The sequence below is a fragment of the Etheostoma spectabile genome, chromosome 18, assembly GCF_008692095.1.
Source record: "Etheostoma spectabile isolate EspeVRDwgs_2016 chromosome 18, UIUC_Espe_1.0, whole genome shotgun sequence".
NCBI lineage: Eukaryota > Metazoa > Chordata > Actinopteri > Perciformes > Percidae > Etheostoma > Etheostoma spectabile.
Window position 1 is genome coordinate 2,647,665 of NC_045750.1, and position 19,321 is coordinate 2,666,985.

A 19,321-nucleotide genomic window follows, 5' to 3' on the forward strand; every position below is an offset into this window, starting at 1 on the left:
CAAAACAGACGGAGAGTAACACTCGATCAGTGCGAATCTGCTTACAGCTTAATTCCAAGTCCACTATATGAACCAGAAGCAGTGGTTGTCTTAACCCTTGTGTTGTCTTCCCAACTTACAACTCCACCCCTCAAAGGATCGAATCGAAAGGAATCCGAATTGTTAAATCCAACCAGGCCCACCCTAGTTTACCCCGAAGCCTCGCACCCCGTCCACACCCCGACTGCTTTAGAAAGTGGTCCGAACGTCAACATTAGGTAGCCGCTGGCTAACGCTAGCCAGAAGGTTTGTCTCTGACTTTGCCTGGAACGCTACCAAGTTCGTGAGTAACTTGAAGTCGTAACTTACGAGCTAACAATTGTGTCTGGAATGCAGCATTTATGTCAATCTGTAGGCTTCTGTAATGTTATCAGTATAGAAAAAAAAATCTTTTTAATACCAGATGTATAGTGGGGCTGCTGAGTTTAACCACGCAGAGCAGAGTGGAATTGTTTGTTTTCGTGTTTTGGACTGTTCACAATTTCAAGCTTGGACACACAACTTTTTACAGTCCCGCAGCTACAGTTGAGTCAAGCTGCCCCCCCCTCAGACTGAGCAACTCACTTCTCATCAGCTGTGTCCTCAGTGGCAGGTGCCATGCCATGTAACAGGTGTTAAGGGTAACCATTAAAGTGTCTGCAGGGAACTATTTATTATAACTAATAAAACCATCTTATCACCGAACATTTCCGTATCAGATTGATTGCCTCATGACACGGCAGGAAATAACAACTGAACTACATTTATCACCTATCTCATCTTCCACCATGACAACAATGTTTGGCAACCCCCTGTCACACTCTGTAGAGTAAATGACCACTTTTTTCTGCAATGGCTGCCATCTTTTATGCCCATTCATAACAATTCTCACCGGAACAATAATCGAGCTTTGTTCCTCAGACAATACTTACTCCAGTGGGAAATGTACCAACTCCCCGTTTGTGGGTGAAATTTAATTGAAGTGGAGACTCCCCGTGCAGCCAGATTCCTAACTGGCCTCCGTCCAACTCATACTGAAACCACACACACACACCACTCACACTCACACTCACACTCCCTCCACACAACGATAATGCTTGCCACAGTATCTGTCTGTATGACCCGCTATGACCCATTTGCAAGCAAATGGAATTAATAGTAGTAAAATGCAAGAATTGCTCACAAGGGCTTCATTTATCAACCTAAGGTAAAAACCAGAGCGATATGAGTGCAGAAATCATCTTACCACAGGCTTCACGTGGTTCATGAAACAGTTGTATCACACCAATCAGAGCGTAGGTATGTCGTACATTGATAAATACGGCGACTGGAAACAATCGTAATTTAAATATCACGCCCCAATATATTCTCGGTAGGAGGCCCGCTCCTAAACTTTCAACATGGCGACGTGATCGGCTAGACGCTGCACTTTTCAGAGGTGAGATGTTTGAGGTGTTCATTTGCATGTGTGTACTACTTGGCAGCCTAAAACTGTGCTGAAGGCTGTTAAGCGCAGAATGGGAAAAGTCACCGATGCATTCAACAGCGTTTGCCGTAGTAAATGGGACTCCAGCTGAAGTTTAATTTATCTCCTCGACATATGCAGGTGTATATGCTATAGTCCTAATATAAATATACTGGCTCATAATCTCTTAGGCCTACATGTAGCTGTACCTGTATTTAATACACAGTAGCAGACTTATGCGGGTCTTTTATTTGAAAGAGTCGGTATTTTTCATGAGTCAGAGCCAACAACCGTGAGCATGTGTCCTCCGCCCTGTTTTACCGGATATTTTTTGGCTTATAAGCTATGTATAAGAATACATGTTTGTGGAAGTTGTTTTTTTCTAAGTTCTAAGGGAACTTTTTTTTTATTTAAAAAGTCACACTTATCCTGCTCGCTTTATGAAATAGCACTTCTTTTGGGAATGGAAGGGGGGGTGGGGGGTCTAACTGGACACAGCCATCATCAGAAGTGAAGTAATGGGCTCTGTGGGATTCGGATTGGCTGTTGGGAACTGCCTATGGTGGCTGATACAAGGGTATCTGGGCTACGAAGGCTTAAACACTCCAGTCTGAGGTAGGACTCCCACTAGTGCCAACCACACACACACACACCACCGCACGCAGCTCACAACGCACACACGCACAGCTCGTTGCTGTCTACTCACTTATGAAGGAGCCCATTCATTCCCCCTGACAATTACTACTGAGCATGAGACTAAAGAACCCCCCCACCCCTCTGTCTCTCTCTCTCCATTAGAGTGTTTGAGACTTGGTGTGTGAGAGAATATCACACGGGACACCGGAGTTGAAAGGAGCATATGTTGACAGTTTACGCAAAAACAGAACATTGAACAATTGCTTTTACTGTAAAATGTACCGTCAAGCGCAAAACACCAATTACGAAATATATTAATAAAAAAAATATAACAAGAGCTTTACACACTCTTTAACTGGTGAATTATACAGACCAGAGTGAAATGAAATACTTTTATTGCACGCAAAACATTTTTATCTCTAATAGTAACAAACAATGGCCCTAATTTCTCAGAACTTCTCGAGCTCCCCTTTCCAATCCAGCCTATGAAGGGAACAGAATAGCCTTTTCTTTGTCTACTTACATCGTTAATGAGATCAGCTGCACTGTGATTACAGTTTTGCTCACATGATGCAGGCTGGTGAGGGGGTGCGACGAGTGTTAGTTGTAAATGCAACAAAAACGTCTCAATACTTCGAGGAAAGTCATATTGATATTGTTGAAAACACTGCCTACCCACGCTGTAAAATAAGGATGACACAAACACTAAAGGCTACTTCCTTTATTAAACACTGTTGATCTGGTAATCTCACTGATGGAATTTCCCCCGTTGAGGGTTTAACAAAATGCTTCTTACTTTAACGCAGAGTCAGACACAACAGCCCTAATCTTCTAGTCCGATCCAGACCAGACCAGGCCTGTTTTACCAAAAGGATTAAGCAAAGTCCAGAAGGAGGATGTAAACCGAGGTCACAGGCCATTGCCGACCCTGTATGTGAGGAACAAAAGATCCTGAAACATCTCGGTGTCGCATAATGCAACAAGCCCCCAGGCTTCGTGGTGCAGGGGTCTAAACTGTAGGGACCCCGGCAACAATTTAGGTGGTAGTCATTGTAAAAGTGGCACCCTCTCATCTTTAGTTATGCAGTGTCTACTTTTGGCCCCCTACAGATATTAAGATGTGTTAACTCTGGTTAAAGAGTAATTACTATTGTTTCAACGTATTTAAAGATGAATGTATTCTTCACTACTGGTGGTCATTCTTACCCACAAAGTGCAACCTCAATTGGTTTTTACATGTTAGCATACTATTTAAGCAGTTGCACATTTTGTATTCCCATCCTGTATATATTCAAATGTTCGTTGATATATTTTATTCCTATTATTATTATTATTTTATGTATGTATATTTCTGTATAGTGTATCCAGTATTTCATTATATTTATATTCTGTTTTGTGTGACTGATTTGCTGCTGTAACAGCGTAATTTCCCATATTTTGGGTTCAAGAAATATCATCCATCCACCATCCATCCATCCTCCATCCATCCATCTCCATCCATCCATCCATCCAATGTTAAAGCTCGGTTGGGTAGTTTTCTTTTGGCGTCCTTGGGAAAATTCCATAATGATATTTCAGAATATTTTAATTCATGTGGTCTGGGAGAAAACTTCTGAAGACTCTGCGCCAACCTCGGCTCCGTTTTTAAGCTTTAGAAAATCTAGCCCGTGACAGGAGACTTTGGCCATCACATTGTTTCAGAAGAGGGTTCCTATTGGCTGCTCTACAACACATAATGTCCCTTCAGAGTGAAAGCCAGATGAAGTTGCTGTCTGGCATGGCACCCTGCCTACCTGCAAAGCAACACCTAAACAGGAAGTCAGACTTTGAGCGGTGACTCAAGCTGTGTGTCAAAATTCCAAATTGTTACACGTCCAAAACAACGCAACCAACCATTCACTGTCTCTGCGTGGTGAAACTCAACAGCCCCACTTACATTTACATCTGGTATTAAAAAGATTTTTTGTCCTATCCTGATAACTACGATTGCATTAATACCTGGTGTAAATGGGGTCAACACCTTCCTGTTCCTCCCCATCCCCAGGTGTGTTATAGACATCTCCCAGGTGTGTTATTAGACATCTCCCAGTGTGTTGCATCACTGACCAGATCAGACCCACTTCATTAGATCCTCCATGAAGCAAGATTCTGAGTTACACATAAAGCTGTCAATTCAACAAAATGTTTTAGGAAGAGAGAAAATGTTGCTAATAATTTAGCGGTCTGCTAACGGTACCCAGGCTCCCGGCGCAGCTGATCAAGTTCATGCATGTGACTAGCAGTTTATGTACAGTATTTCATCTTAAAGACTTTACATTAAAAAAGGTATACGGTATATCTAGAATACCATTACGATCACCACACATTTACCCACATCATAACCCATACCGCTTCATTTAATAACGTTTTATAATGTGTTCTCTTATCTCACTGTTGGGAGGTTTTATGTACATTCCACTCCACACCAACTAGTTTGGGGTATCTCTTATTATGGCCAAATATTCAGATGGAGACAGTGAATGTGCTAGGGTGTAGAGGTGTAGGGCGTCATTGGCATTAAACCATACACATTAAGACAATGTAATCTAACCTAGACATCAAACATACACGTCATTAATTTTACTAGGCCTCCCCCTGGACACTAGACATGTTTTGACCTGCAACCACCAATTAATGCTCATTGGATCCAGAAGTAGTCCCTCCATCTAATTACCAAAAGTTTGTGAGAGGTCTTATTAGCTACTTAGATCCCTTATCCTTTAAAAAGGTTTCAAGAAAATCAACTTATTGGAACATTTACTCAGGATTAAGACCATTTTGGTGTCTACTACCTTTGAAGTGAATACATTAATTTGAAGCCATATTATGTATGTATGTATATATGCATATAGTACTTATAGACACACAGTATATATCATTTCTATTCTCTTTATTCCTTCTAGTGCAAAGTCATATCTGCCACAAGACATGAGCGGAGGTTCGGGCTGAGCATACTAGAAAACTGAAATTAAACTAATGAGACGGGAGATCGCGGCTATTAAAACTTAAAGAAGGGACAGTACACACACACACACACACACACACACACACACACACACACACACACACACCACCACACACCACACACAACACACACACACACACACAGAGAGGAGAGATTCCAGCTCCCCAGGAGGGCAGTTGGATGGCTTTAGTGTCCTGACAGTAATCCTCAGATTAACTGGTTGTGGGGCACCACCAGTCAGCCGGCCAACTGGAACAAAGCAGAATGTTATGCAAACCTACATGTGGGTCAGTCAGCCAACAGCGCCGGCCAGTCAGACGGTCATTAAGAAGCAGACAGTCAACCAGCTATAATAATGTTTTTAAAGGATCTCCTCTCTTTACCCTTTGGCAACCGTCTCCTCAGTTTTTCAGCCACCTTTCATTTTGTTCCTCTAAATATCCTTTAAAGCCCATGTTATGAAAATAAAAATCACTTTTCTGAAATTTTGTGTCTCTGGTGCTTCCACGCGCATACACTGGAAAAAAAAACTACCATGGTGTTTTTGAGTGAGATCTGGTTTCTGAATGTCCTCTGTCTTCATCTCCGGGGGAGCTGTTCAACATCTGCACGGCTTTCTACGTCACTAGAGACAAGGTGGCTAACCATAGCCATGCTAGCTCGTTCTCAATGGCAAAACGGGGGTGTTTCTCAATGTCAAGATCCTTCCTTGGTAGGACTCTCTTCCAGAAGGATCCTCAGGAGCAGGTCAGAGTCCTCCTTAGCATTTGGAAACATGTACAATGGAACAGGCTATCAAGTGCACGTCATTGCGGGCTGGCGTCACTTAATTTTTTTGCTGCATTTCAAAACACTGGATGAAATGGTTGTGGAAGTGTTAACTGTGCTGTTAAATTATGCTGTTGGGATGTAGAAAATGAATCAGCAGCCATTTCTTAATGTCACGGAAGAATCCTCCAAAGCCATGAGGAGGACGCTACGTCATCAACGTCCGTCGAAGGACCGTTCCAATTTCGAGCATCCTCCGAATTCCTCCGAGGACGGAGTCCTTCATTCAGAAAATTTCCCATGACGGAGAGGAGGCATAGTTATCCTTCGCGGTCCCAAATCACCCACAATCCTATGCGCGAGCCTTTGAGGGCTCGTTTAAAAAAAAAACAGCTGATATAAGCGGAGTTCGACCGGCATCGCTGACGGTGAAGTTATAATTAAATGTAGTATCTTATGTGGTGCCGTACATTGTGTATCACCGTTAATGTTTTACATTAATGTCAACTTAACGCTTTAAAGCTTGTACAAATTGCTATAATAATTAGGTAGATACACCCGAACTGACGAACTAACCTGTCAGTTAACATTCGGCTGTTATAGCTAGGTTGCCTCTTTGTAAAGTTTATGTGGCAAGTTCACTCTCTATAGCCGTTATCGTAATGCGTAACGTTAGCAATGCAGGATTTAGAAAGTTGGTGTTTTACACTGGTTGTGTCTCTGTAGACGGAATTATCACTGCACCATGTTAACTTCACTAGCCCCGTTCAACGAAGGCTGACATGTATGAGCACTCCCGTGTAATACGGTATGTTATAGCATCATACGTAGTTAAACATCTTATTTTGGTTAACTGTCTTTAAAGGGACAACGAGGCGGTCACCAAGGACGGCAAAGCCACGACCAGCAGGGAGACAGAGGCCAAAGAGAGATGTTGAATACATTATGTGCTATATTAAATTGCTTTCTAACAAAAATGCTTTAATACTGGTTTGTCCTGTCATTAAGTTCTTGGGCTTGTGTATATAATATTAGTTTTTCAAGGTCTATTTTCCCATCAAATTGTGACCTGGACAGAGGAAACTTAAATTATTTACTATATCACAATTATATTCAGATGCTATCTGTATCATGTTTAAAAAAGAAAAGTAGCTGTTAAAATTAGCTTGCAGTTTACTGCATACATGTAAGATTAGCTTATTTTACAGGTCAAGAAAGAAAAATATGATCACATCACACAAGTTAACCAGCTAATGAGCTACCACAGGCAGGTATGACATGCAGTAACTGTAAGTGAGAAAGATATAATAACTGTTGACACGTGTCAAACATGAAAGTCATACCATTGATAAAATCCGCCACACAGTAAAGGTAGGTGTGTGTAATGGTCAAGGGTTGTTACGTCAGGATGAGAAACTACACAGTGGACTTTACCTGTATAATATACTTGTGATGCAACTAACAGACAGGTTGACTAACCTAAAACCTCCTGTCTGCATCTGCAAGCAACACCATCATCGGCAGCTGTCTGATCGCCCTTCATGTTGAATATACTTGTGTGTACAGTATAAGTAATGTTTGAACATGTACACCTTACGAGTTTTACAACAGCATCAGAACAATTCCACGTCAAAATTTAACGGAAATAACAGTAACAATATATTTATTATAAAACACGCCCAAGAACTTAATGACACGGACAAACCGTTATTTAAACATTTATTGTTAGAAAGACAATCTTTAATATAGCAAATAATGTATTCAACATCTTCTTTGGCCCTGTCTCCCTGCTGGTCGTGGCTTTGCGTCCTTGGTGACGCCTCCGTTAGTCCCTGTTAAAAGACAGTTAACACAACATAAAGATGTTTACGTTAAATGCTATAACATACCGTTACACGGAGTGCTCTACATTTGTGCCTTCGTTAAACGTTGTTAGTGAGTTAACATGGTGCAGTGTTACCTCCCGTCTACAGATACAACCAGTGATAACACACAAACTTTCTACTCCTGCTAACGTTACGCATATACGGTAACGGCATATAAGAGAGATGAATATGCCCCCGTGCTTAAACTTTACAAAGACAGCAACCTAGCTAGCTAACAGCAGAATTTATATATAATATAGTTCAGTTAGCTAACGTTAGCTCGGGGTGTATCTACAATTATTATAGGAATTGTACAAGCATTAAAGCGTTAAGCTTTAATTAATGTAAACATTAACGGTGATAACAAATGTACCACACACTAAAGATTTAAATTATAACTTCCCGTCAGCCATGCCGCTCGAACTCCCCTGAGGTCCGCTATTATTATTTTTAACGAGCGGCAAAGGCCCGCGCATAGGATGTGGGTGATTTGGGACCGCGAAGGATACACATATATGCATCCTTCTCTGTCTATGGGAAATTTTTATGAATGAAGGACTGAGTCCTTGGAGGAATTCGGAGGATTCTTGACATTGGAACGGTCCTTCGGCGGGCGTTATGACGTTGATGACTGGCATCCTCCAAATTCTGCTTTTGAGGATCCTTCTTGACATTGGGAAACACCCATGCTACAACACCCACTAGTTGACCAGAATCTCCAAAAAACTACTCCTGTCCCGGTTCTACTCCTGTCCCTTGTGCAGGTATTCCACAAGTGTCCCTGGTCTAGAAAAGTCTCCCACTACCCTGCCTTGGACTGACCAAAGCTGGAGAAAGAGTTATCTGGCTGATGGATCTTACCGAGCTACTGAGCATGTGCGCTCTCAACAAGATAGTATAGAAGTGGGATGTCTCACTCTGAGCTAAACAGAGACCCAAACATACAGGGTGGAAACAGGATCTGCAGCAAGGTGCAGTACAACAATATGTTTTTTGAAAATGAAACCATGTAAATTATTACATTATTACTATTCTGGTACAGACACAGCCACCAATATGGGCACTTTAAAGCCATTTATACTTCACTTTTGCCAGTGGGAAATGGTTGTCCTTGCTGCTAATACTAGTCCTGCATTTGTTACTTCCAGGTTGACTACTGTAGTTCTGTATTATCAGGATGCTCAAATAGTCCTTAGACTCTCCTCTGATCCAGAATGTTGCAGCGCGTGTTCTGAAAAAAACTGTATATTGGCTTCACTGCATGGGCTTCCTGTAAAATCCTCTCCTGACCTACAAAGCTCTAAATGGTCAAGCACCATCTTATCTTGAAGAGCTCTTAGGCAAGGCAGCTTTATCTGTAGAGCACATTTCAGCAACAGGGCAATTCAAATGCTTTACACAAATCAGTTAAACAGATAAACACAGTACAAACAGTTAAAATCATAAACATTAAAAAACGGTAAAACACATGAATAGACAGTTAAAAAATAGACACATAAACAAGAATAAAAGTTACAGTGCAGCAAGAAATTAAAGAAATTAGCAGTCATTTAAAGAAAGGCACCATCAAAAAGAAAAGTCTTCAGCCTTGATTTAAAACTGAGAAGTAGCAGCGGATCTGCAGGTTTCTGGGAGTTTATTCCAGATATGAGGAGTATAGAAACTGAAAGCGCTTCACCCTGTTTAGTTCTGACTCTGGGACAGAAAGTAGACCTGTCCCAGATGACCTGAGAGGTCTGGGGGGGTCATAGTGTAGTAGTCAGACGAATGTATTTTGGTCCTAAACCGTTAAGGGATTATAAACTAGCAAGAGTACTTTGAAATCAATTCTGAGGTTAGGAAGCCAGTGTAAAGACTTCAGAACTGGAGTGATTGATCCAGTTCTCTTGGTCTTAGTGAGGACTGGAGTGATGTGATCCAGTCTCTTGGTCTTAGTGAGGACTCGAGCAGCAGCGTTCTGAATCAGCTGCAGCTGTCTGATTGATTTTTTAGAGAGACCTGTAAAGACCCGTTACAGTAGTCAAGTCTACTGAAGATGAAAGCATGGCCCAGTTTTCCAAGTCCTGTTGACACAAGTCCTTTAACCTTGATATATTCTTAGTGATAATAGTAGGCTGACTTTGTTATTGTCTTAATGTGGCTGTTAAGATGTGGCTTAGAGCCTTATTGTCCCTCTAGAGCACTAGGTTCCCAGAAGTCCGAGTTACTTGTGGTTCCTAGAGTCTCTAAAAGTGGATTAGGAGCCAGAGCCTTCAGCTATCAGGGTCCTCTCCTGTGGAACCGGCTCCCGGTCTGGGTTCAGACACCGTCACCACATTGAAACCCCCCTCTTTGATAAAGCTCATAGTTAGGGAGTGATGAGTCGCAGCGTCCGCCCAGCCCAGCCCACCTGCTTCAATAAAACATAAAACTCCAAGGAGGGCAGATTTTTTTATGTGACTATTTATTTTGCAGTGGTGGAAGAAGTATCAGATCTTTTACTAATGGTAATAGTAGCACTACACACTCTAGGAATACTCTGTTTTGAGTAAAAGTCCTGCATTCAACTGGGGAGCTTTCAAATTCCCCCCAAGGATCACTAGTCGTACCTCATACTCATCAGAATTGATTTGCTCATTACATTTTGCATTATTTTCCTCATAGGGCTGTTTGCTTTCATGTGTGTATGTTTGCACATTTTTTTTATACACACACTTAAAGTATGTCTGTGCATAGTAGTCAAATGTTTATGTCTACATTGCTCAGCTCACATTACTTGAATGCGTTCACACTTCCTTGGCCATCAAACGTGATTCAAATTAGTCTAAATCTCTAATAAAGTAACCATAACTGAAGATTACCAAATAAATGCAGTGAAATTAAAAGTACACTATTTGCCTCTGAAACGTAGTGAAGTATAGAAAATGGATGGATGCTTAAATATAAGTACCAGATCATTGTAAATACAGTACTTGAGTAAATGTACTTAGTTACTTTCCACCACTCCCTGTCACATATCGCATGGTCCTTCCATCACCGCGGTGACGGGATGCAACCTGAATGGAGTTTGGGTGAAAAGCTTGAAATGAACTTGTTTTCTTTATATATTGTTTTCGCTAACAGTGACCTCAGAGAAGGATTCAGAGCTTTACTGCAGTTACCGTGGCGACGGAGTCCAGTCCATCGCCATGCTCACCACCGACTCTGTCTCCACGGTGACGTCCTGACAGGCACCGAGAGGAGGGCGGCCAGGCTTAGTCGGGAATAATAATGGCAGAGGGGGCACATGAGGGGAAAGATACACACACACACACACACACACACACACACACACACACACACACACACACACACACACACACACACACACACACACACACACACACACACACACACACACACACACACACACACACACACACACACACACACACACACACACACACAGTCTCTTTTCCCCCATGTGAAGTTTTCAATTCAACAATTATGTGACATACTGTACGTATTAAAACATACAAAGTATATATAAAGCACCATTGCATTTTTGGGAATCCAGATTATTCTGACATCACATGTTGTGTAAATTCCAAATTAAATGAGGTATTATTATTTAGCATAGCTTTTCCCCAGTAGGCTCCCGGCCTTGTTGGATTGTAACCCCTTAACCCTGGTGTTGACAGTTTTTTATATCAGAAGGTTTTTTATATCAGAAATATGAGCTTCTTTCAACCAAATTGCCCAGAAATAACGTGGCTCCATCCATGTAGGTAGTATGGAAGGTGTAGGTAATATTAATGATTACATTCATTGAATTTTAAATGTTTTATTCAATTTTATAGCATTTGAAAAAGAAAAAAAATTAAACGGTTTTAAAAACAGATCCAGTCTGTGACTCACTCAACATCCTCTGATCTTAACTATCAATAAAATAATTCATAATTTCATCTTTTTTTTTAAATTCAAACAAAACAACAACACAAAAGGTTCAAACGTTCTTTCCTCTAAGTTTGGCCTGTTGCATTAACTTCTGAGGGGTCTAAAGAAATAAAATGATCCAGTAATTCACAACAAATGCAGTGAAGACACATGCAAATACACTATATTCTTTGGAAATGGGTTTTTCCTGCTTGTCCGGCCAATCATCTCGCATTTATACCGCAACACCTCGGTGGCTCCCTGCCGCCTTTGGGACGAGACTTTGTTTTCCAAAACGTAAATCGGAACAAAATATGGAAAGTCTATTTCTGGTGCAACTTTTGGAGATTCGGGTGGATGGATTTTTACACAAAAAGAGAAACATTTGGGAAGGGAGGCACAGTGACAAAAGAGTTAGGAGGGTGGAGTGCGGGGGGGGGGGGGGGGGGGGGGAGGGGGGATGCTGGAGTGGTGGCTGAGAAACATGTGGAGTTACTGGAAGGTTGAAGAGGAGAAGAATAAGACCAGGGGGTGACGGTGGGAGGGGGGAATAGAAGAGTGAGGGTCAGATGGGGTAAGTCTCGTTCTGTGCCCCCCCCCCCCCCCCACCCCCCCTCCCTGCAGAGAGACCAGCTAGCTGCACAATCACCGGGACTTTCATGTTAGCAACTCTTACAGCCCTGCACTTTGGACACATTCTTTGAATAAAGATCTTTTATCTAGTATAAAAATAAGCCTCAAAATTAAAATCCATACTCGGACTGTGATATGTGACATGATGTTTTCCGTGTATTCATTCTTTAGGGAGAGAAAAACTGGCCGTTGTCAGGATGAATACTTCTGCACTAAAGAAAACCTTTTTCTTCTTCTCCCTGTTACTCAGTACTCACTGACTGTCTGTGGAGTTGCACTTTATTGAGTTGACTGCTGTAAAAAGTATGTTACCTGCTCCGGGGGGGTTAATTCTTCATTAAACATAACCTTTTTTTTTAATCTAATCTGATCGAAATCTATCTCGTAATTTAACCCGCAGCACATATTGAAATATGTTATATCACGGAAGATTAAAACGCTCCCACCGTCATTTTACTGTGATTAAATACTGTGAAATACAGTTCAGTACTTCTGATTAATCAACACCATCCGCCAGGGTCGGGCCTCATTTAGATAGTTTATAATTCTGATTCTTCCTTTAGATTTCCCCTCTTATTTATTCAGATTCTTTGACGGTGGAGTTTACATGGGTCATATGGTTATTTCACAGATAAGAGGAAAAATGTATCTATTTTTTTCTTAATGGCGATTTACAGTTTAGACAAAAAATAAAGCCACACCTAAGAGCGCCGCACACCGTGCTCCGTAGCTGCATCTCAACAAGCGCCTGGAAGTACGGCAGCCGCCAAAATCGGTCGCTAAATTTGGAAAAAAAACGATTCCGATAAAGGAACGATCGAACTGGACTCGTAATTTTAAAACGAGTCCAAGGTGCAACCGGTTCTCGATGCCCAATCCTAGCATCCGCTCAAGTGATGGTCGACATTTGGCAGCATTAGGATCCTTCCAGAAACCAGGTTGAAACCGTTGGTGCTGGGAAAACAAGGAGTAATGGACTCAACTCAAATCAACTACTGCACCTTAACCTGGTTTATGAAGCCCGCTGAGGAAGAGTATCCAGCTGAAAGCCATCACGTCTCAGGGGTTTCCTTAATAAAGTCGACATTAGCAGAATATCAGATATCGCGATATTCTGTATTTTCTTATACAGCTGGTATATATATATATATATATATATATATATATATATATATATATATATATATATATATATATATATATATATATGTATACACACGACACACTGGTATCGGATCAGAGCTCAGAGTCGGCCGATACACAAGTTCAGGCTTTGGAATCAGACGGCACAAAAATAGTCCCGGACCATCTCTAGAAATGACTGATTCACTGGGAAATTGTGCAATTTGTATTAGAGCCCGACCAATATATTGGCAGGCCGATATTATCGGTATATATCGGATATTGGCATCGGCATTTATAATGGCTGATCATTTTTTTTCATTTATAATGACAAATAAACGATATAATAAATGAATATTTAAAAAAAAAGGACGATCAATCATGTTGTGTTTCTTTTTTTTGTTAATGTGTTTTTGTTCAAAGGACTTTAAGTTTCATATCTTAAGTTTGTATTTTTATACATTTTATTTATCAGAAGTTTGATATATTAGGATGTTCTGTTGTGACAAAAGAAATTGTCATATTATTTTAGTGAGAACTCATAAATAACTACAAATTTCTAATGTTAGGGGAAATCTGTTTGTTTTGTTACGTTTCTGGATTTAACAAAAATAAATAAAAATTGGCCGATATGTCGGAATATCGGATTTTTAAAAACCCAAGTATTTGTATCGGTATCTGCCTTATCCTTTATATCCTTTATCGGCCGGGCTCTAATGTGTAATCTAGACTGCATGTGGAGAACTGAAAGCAATTTGTAAATTGAAGTTAAAATCATAAAAGTAGGTAGATTCATATTTGGGCGCAGCGGAATCAGTGAATGTAATTCCCCTTTCTTAGAACTCAAGCAGAGTCAAACAAGAAAATATTTAGAAAAACCAGGACCTAAATGTGACTCCTGAGAAACGGCCATCATGTTCCGGCCCCCCCTTGCTACCACTCTGCCTCCGAGACACACTTGGAGTAGGACAGCCGGTCCAGGTGGAGCACCGCACACACCTGGCTGAGCTTACAGTCTCCTGCGCAGGTGATGCTGCGGTTGTAGCTCACCATGAAGTGGCTGAAGTACACGTCGAAGGCTCTGGTCTGCGGCAGCCTGAAGCTCAGGCCCAGCTGGAGCAGGCTCCGTGGCCCCAGGTCGGCCAGTCCAAAAGCCTCGGTCATGATGTATTCAAGCCTCCAGTCAGAGCTTTGTTTCTCGTTGGCTTCCGTCAGATTCAAATAGTACTGCCAGATATCCTTCAGAGATGGAGAAAGGCCCCGCCAGGGGGGGAGGGGGAGAGAGAAAGTCTTTGAGTCTTTTTTGAATGCCAGAAACCGTTTTTGTGTGCTGATCGACACCGTGATTAATCACCGAGGGGGACTTCTTTTCTTTGGTCTTTGATAGAAGTTGAATGTATTCAAAGTGCTGCACATTTGGAGTCTGGCATCGGATTTTATCAGAATGCTTTCAAACTCAATCATCTGTCTTCTGTATCTTTTCAAACTTTTAATTTTTTTATTTCATTGTTTCATTGGGAAATAAAAACGAGGGATCTCACTAGACATTTTTCTAATATACTTTATGTGAGATTTGCCATTTGAGAGAGGAGTTAATGATCTACTGTCTGTTTTTAACCCTCGTGTTGTCTTCCCGTCGACCTCAAAATTTGTGTTTTTCTGGGTCGAAATTTCAACATTTTGACGTTTTTTCTTTTTTTTTTACACTTTTCTCAATGTTTTTGTAGATTTCTTTTCCAATTTTGTTTTGTCACTTTTATTATGTGTTGTTTAAACAAATTATTTCTCAAATTTTACAATTTTTTTGTCACTTTTTTTTAAACATGTTTTTGTCACCTTCGGTGATTTTTCCGATTTTGTTTGGTCACTTTTTTCAGCGTTTAAAAAAAATGTTTTTGTTGAATTTTTCCTGCGTTTCTGAAGTTTTTTCCAACATTTTTCACTTTTTTCAATGTTCTTTCGTCATATTTCTGATATATAATTTTGTTTGTAAACCGGTCAATTGACCCCGAGGACAACAGGAGGGTTAATGGAACTTTTAAAATTCCTAATATGGCCGTGACAGCGTCCACATATTGTTGTGTACTTTTGGGGCTGTTTTTATTATATATTGGCCTACTTTGGCCCCTTAGTTCCAATACAATATGTTTCCATGTTAAAGTGGGCTGGTTGTGCAGCAGCAGAGCTCCTTACCAACAGCGCGTAGTCCTTGGTGTTGTACAAGTACATGCGGAAAGCCGGGTTGTTAGAGTAGGGCTCCAAAACGCTTTTGATTGGTGTGACCGCCGGGGACACGAAAAGAGAATTCACTGGTTTACCTACAGAATAATAAAAGAACACAAATACCAAATCATTCGGATGCACAGAGTCCTGAATGCACTCAGGTTGTTGGCGTGTTCGCGTCTGGGATCCCTTTCTGACAGAAGATCTGTCTGGGATCTTATTCATTCCTCGCAGACTGACGGGTGCTTTAGTTTCTAGAAGCTGTAGTCGTACCCGACGCTCACGTCCGTTCCCATCCCGCTGTTGAATAATGTATTGATCCATGTAATAACTGGCATTAAAAAATAAGTATCTGCCTGCTTCTATGGGAATTTAACATAAGGGGGTGTATATTTATGCCCCCTGTATTTTAAGGAAGAACATTTATTTATTTACGATACATTATTCATTCTCAAAGAAAATTGGCGTCCTTAAAAGGTTGGATTTTCCTAATTTTTTTTAATTAAGGCATTAAGATCAATTTCCAAAAGATGTGTTTTTATTCCTCTTTTTAAATCAACTTCATCATGGGTGTGTCAACTTTCTCAAGCCACTGTACTTTTGGAAGCGTTGCGTTTAATTTGTGTTGGTGAGTCAAGCGCACAAGATCAAAGTTAAGTTTCTCAACAGGAAATGGGTTTTACCGTGTTGGTCGAGCAGCACCATGATGCTGTCCCGGTGGGTGTGGCCGTAGAAGTGCCCCGCGATCACGTGACTGAACTGCCTGAAGATGGCGACCAGCCGCTCGTTGTGGCTCTCTCTCACAGCAGTGGTGGCTCTGGCGAAGGGCAGGTACCCCACGGGCACATGAGCTATGATGTAAACCTGGAGGGGGGACAGAGACACATCCAAAGTCCCAGCTCAGTGCAATCTGAACTCAACGTGTCAGGATCGCTGGCGAATAGGGCTCAGCAATATGGAGAAAAACACATGTCGCCGTATTTTTCTAATAATACCGCAATGATATCGTAGGGTTGACAACTGGTGCTTTCACAAAATATTTACACAATGAGATTTGTGATAAATAATCACCGGTAATGTGGATATAATGACTATGTGGGTAAAGGCAAATTAAAGAACTGCAAGAACGATCTGGAAAGTTCAGGAAATTACTCTTTACTTTTCTTTAATGCAGCCTGTAAGACCAGGAAACTTGTCATATTAGAGCTGGGCAATATATCGATTATATTGATATATTCTTTAATTTGCCACTTAGTCATTATATCCACATTACTGATGATTATTCATCAAAAATCTCGTTGTGTGAATATTTTGTGAAAGCACCAATAGGTCAACACTGCAATATCGTTGCGGTATTGATATCGAGATATTTGGTCAAAAATATCGTGATTTTTGATTTTCTCCATATCGCCCAGTCCTATGTTATATTGTTAAGTATAATATCCTAACAATGAGGTTTATTAATCATAAATTCCAAAAATAACTGTAAAACTAAAGTTAATAAGTTAGTGTTACGTAGTGTTGAAAACATAAAAAAAGTGACAAAAATTCAACAACAAAAAAGAAGAAAAAAAAAACTGAAGGGAAAGGTATTGTTTGAAATATGTAACCTGTATTGTGCAATTCCATCAAGAAAAAAAAAGAAGAAAAAAAAAAAGACCTTCTCGAGACTCTGAGCAGCTTTCTCCAGCGTCTTCTGCAGCCACTCAAACTGTCCAGCAGGGTCCGTCGTGTTCCTGGTGACTTGGTTGGGGCCGTAGTAGAGGATGGTGTTGAGACTAAGCACCCGCAGACCAGGCTTCACCAGCTGGGAGTAGAAACCACCTGCAGGACCCGGACCAAGACCACTGAATACTTAAATAGAGCATTGCAATGGGTTAAAAGAAAATTAACTCTTGTGTTGTCCTCGGGTCAACTTGACCCGTTTTAAAGTGTTTTATATCTGAAATATTAGATTTCTTTCAATCAAATTGCCCAAAAATAACATGGATGGAATTTGTTTGTTCTTATAGAATTTGAATTCTTTCTTTTTTTATGGTTTCCAAACAGTATCCGGACTAAACTCTGACATCTACCCATCTGAGATCCACTCAACATCTTCTGATCTTAACTAGTAATGAAAATAATTCATAATTTCTGCCTTTTTAACTAAAAACATATGTATAATTTGATACAAATGAGGTTTGTTGACCATGAATTCCAAGAATAAGTGTAAAACCTGTTATTAAACCAGCTCAGGTTTTAAAAAAAAGCGCCAAAAGCTGGAAAAAAAGTAACAAATAAATCAGAAAAAAATTACAAAAACTTTGGAAAAAAATCATTTTGACCTGGAAGGACAAGTTCATGTTTAACGGGAAGACAACACAAGGGTTAAAAGAAATATGAAAACCCAATGAACATGTTCTGCAGGCTTGAAATGCCATCATGCTCCAGAAGCAGGTTGGCGGAGGCTGACCACGACCAGGTTACCTTGTGAGAGCGTGAGGAGAGCCTGCGGCTGCAGCCAGGGCTTCCACAGCCGGGCAGCAGCTTGGTAGACGGCGTTGGTGGAGCTCGGCATCTGGTCCTGAAACAACAACGCAACACACACAGCACGGCGTCTTCAATTTCCTCGCGGGAGTCATCCCAAAAGGATTAATAAAGAGAAGTCGAAGTCTTTCCCATTGACAATAAGCATAAAAGATGCTAACAAGATGCTAACAAGATGCTAACGAGAGACTTCTCTGACGTCAATACAGTAAAAATGGACCAAGTTAACCCTCGGGTTGTCTTCCCTTCAAAATTGGAAATCAACACTTTTGTTGATGCTTTTAACTTTTTATTACGTTTTTGTCCCCTTTCTCAACACTTTTGACAATTTTTTTCAATGTTTGTCACTTCTTTTGATGTTTTTGACACTACGTAACACTAACTTATTAACTTTAGTTTTATTTTTGGAATTTATGGTCAATAAACCTAATTTATAGGAAATTATACCTAATATTTGAGTTAGAAAAGCAGAAATTAGGAATTATTTAGACTAAAATTAAAGGAATGGATGTTGATAGATAATCACAGACTGGAATATGTCAACTTTTACTCAATACTATTTCAAAAACACTTCAAGTTGTTTTTCAAATGCTATAAAATTGAATTGAAGACACCCCCAAAATTAATAAAAGTAGAGATTTGTACTTGCCAAAAAGCGTTATTTTGTAGTAGTAAAAAAAAAAAGGAATATAGGAAAACGGGTAAATTTGACCGGAGGACAACATGAGGGTTAACCAGTTATTAGGCTGACTGGAATAAAACCCTGGGTGTATTCACGTATGCTAAGCACTGAGACATATAACATATAAGACAATCATTTCAATAATCAAACAAGCTATGCAGGTATTAGGGTTTTAGTGAAAGAGATGTTTTGTTGGTGACAGCTGGTCTCATGCACAGGTGGTTCGGAGTGAGAAGGGATGACAAGGTTACACTTTCAGTTCAACTCTGACGTGCTACGTCCTACAACCATTAGTCCTGGGAACTCCAGTTACCTGTGGCCAGTAGTCATGGTTACCCAGAGCAGGATAGACCGTCAGGTTGGGGAAGTGCTGCCTGATGGTCTGGGTCATATTACTGATCACCTGGATCACGGTGTCTGTGGAGAGCTCGCCCGCGGGGACGTGAGGTGGACTGTCACTGGTGGAGGGAAAGGGGGGGGGG

General features: G+C 40.7%; 1 protein-coding gene across 1 annotated transcript in view; it reads right to left on the reverse strand.

Annotated features, from left to right (window-relative positions):
• Positions 1-12,340: 12,340 nt before the first annotated feature.
• Positions 12,341-19,321, reverse strand: part of smpdl3a (sphingomyelin phosphodiesterase acid like 3A) — an 11,486-nt gene continuing 4,505 nt past the window's right edge. Inside the window, exons 3-8 of the mRNA XM_032542755.1 lie at positions 19,153-19,297; positions 18,098-18,194; positions 17,289-17,452; positions 16,312-16,492; positions 15,599-15,723; positions 12,341-14,644 (exon numbers count right to left, since the gene is read on the reverse strand). Of these exons, the coding sequence (XP_032398646.1) occupies positions 14,339-14,644; positions 15,599-15,723; positions 16,312-16,492; positions 17,289-17,452; positions 18,098-18,194; positions 19,153-19,297 (1,018 nt within the window). The 3' untranslated portion in view covers positions 12,341-14,338. The remainder of the gene's footprint in view (positions 14,645-15,598; positions 15,724-16,311; positions 16,493-17,288; positions 17,453-18,097; positions 18,195-19,152; positions 19,298-19,321) is intronic.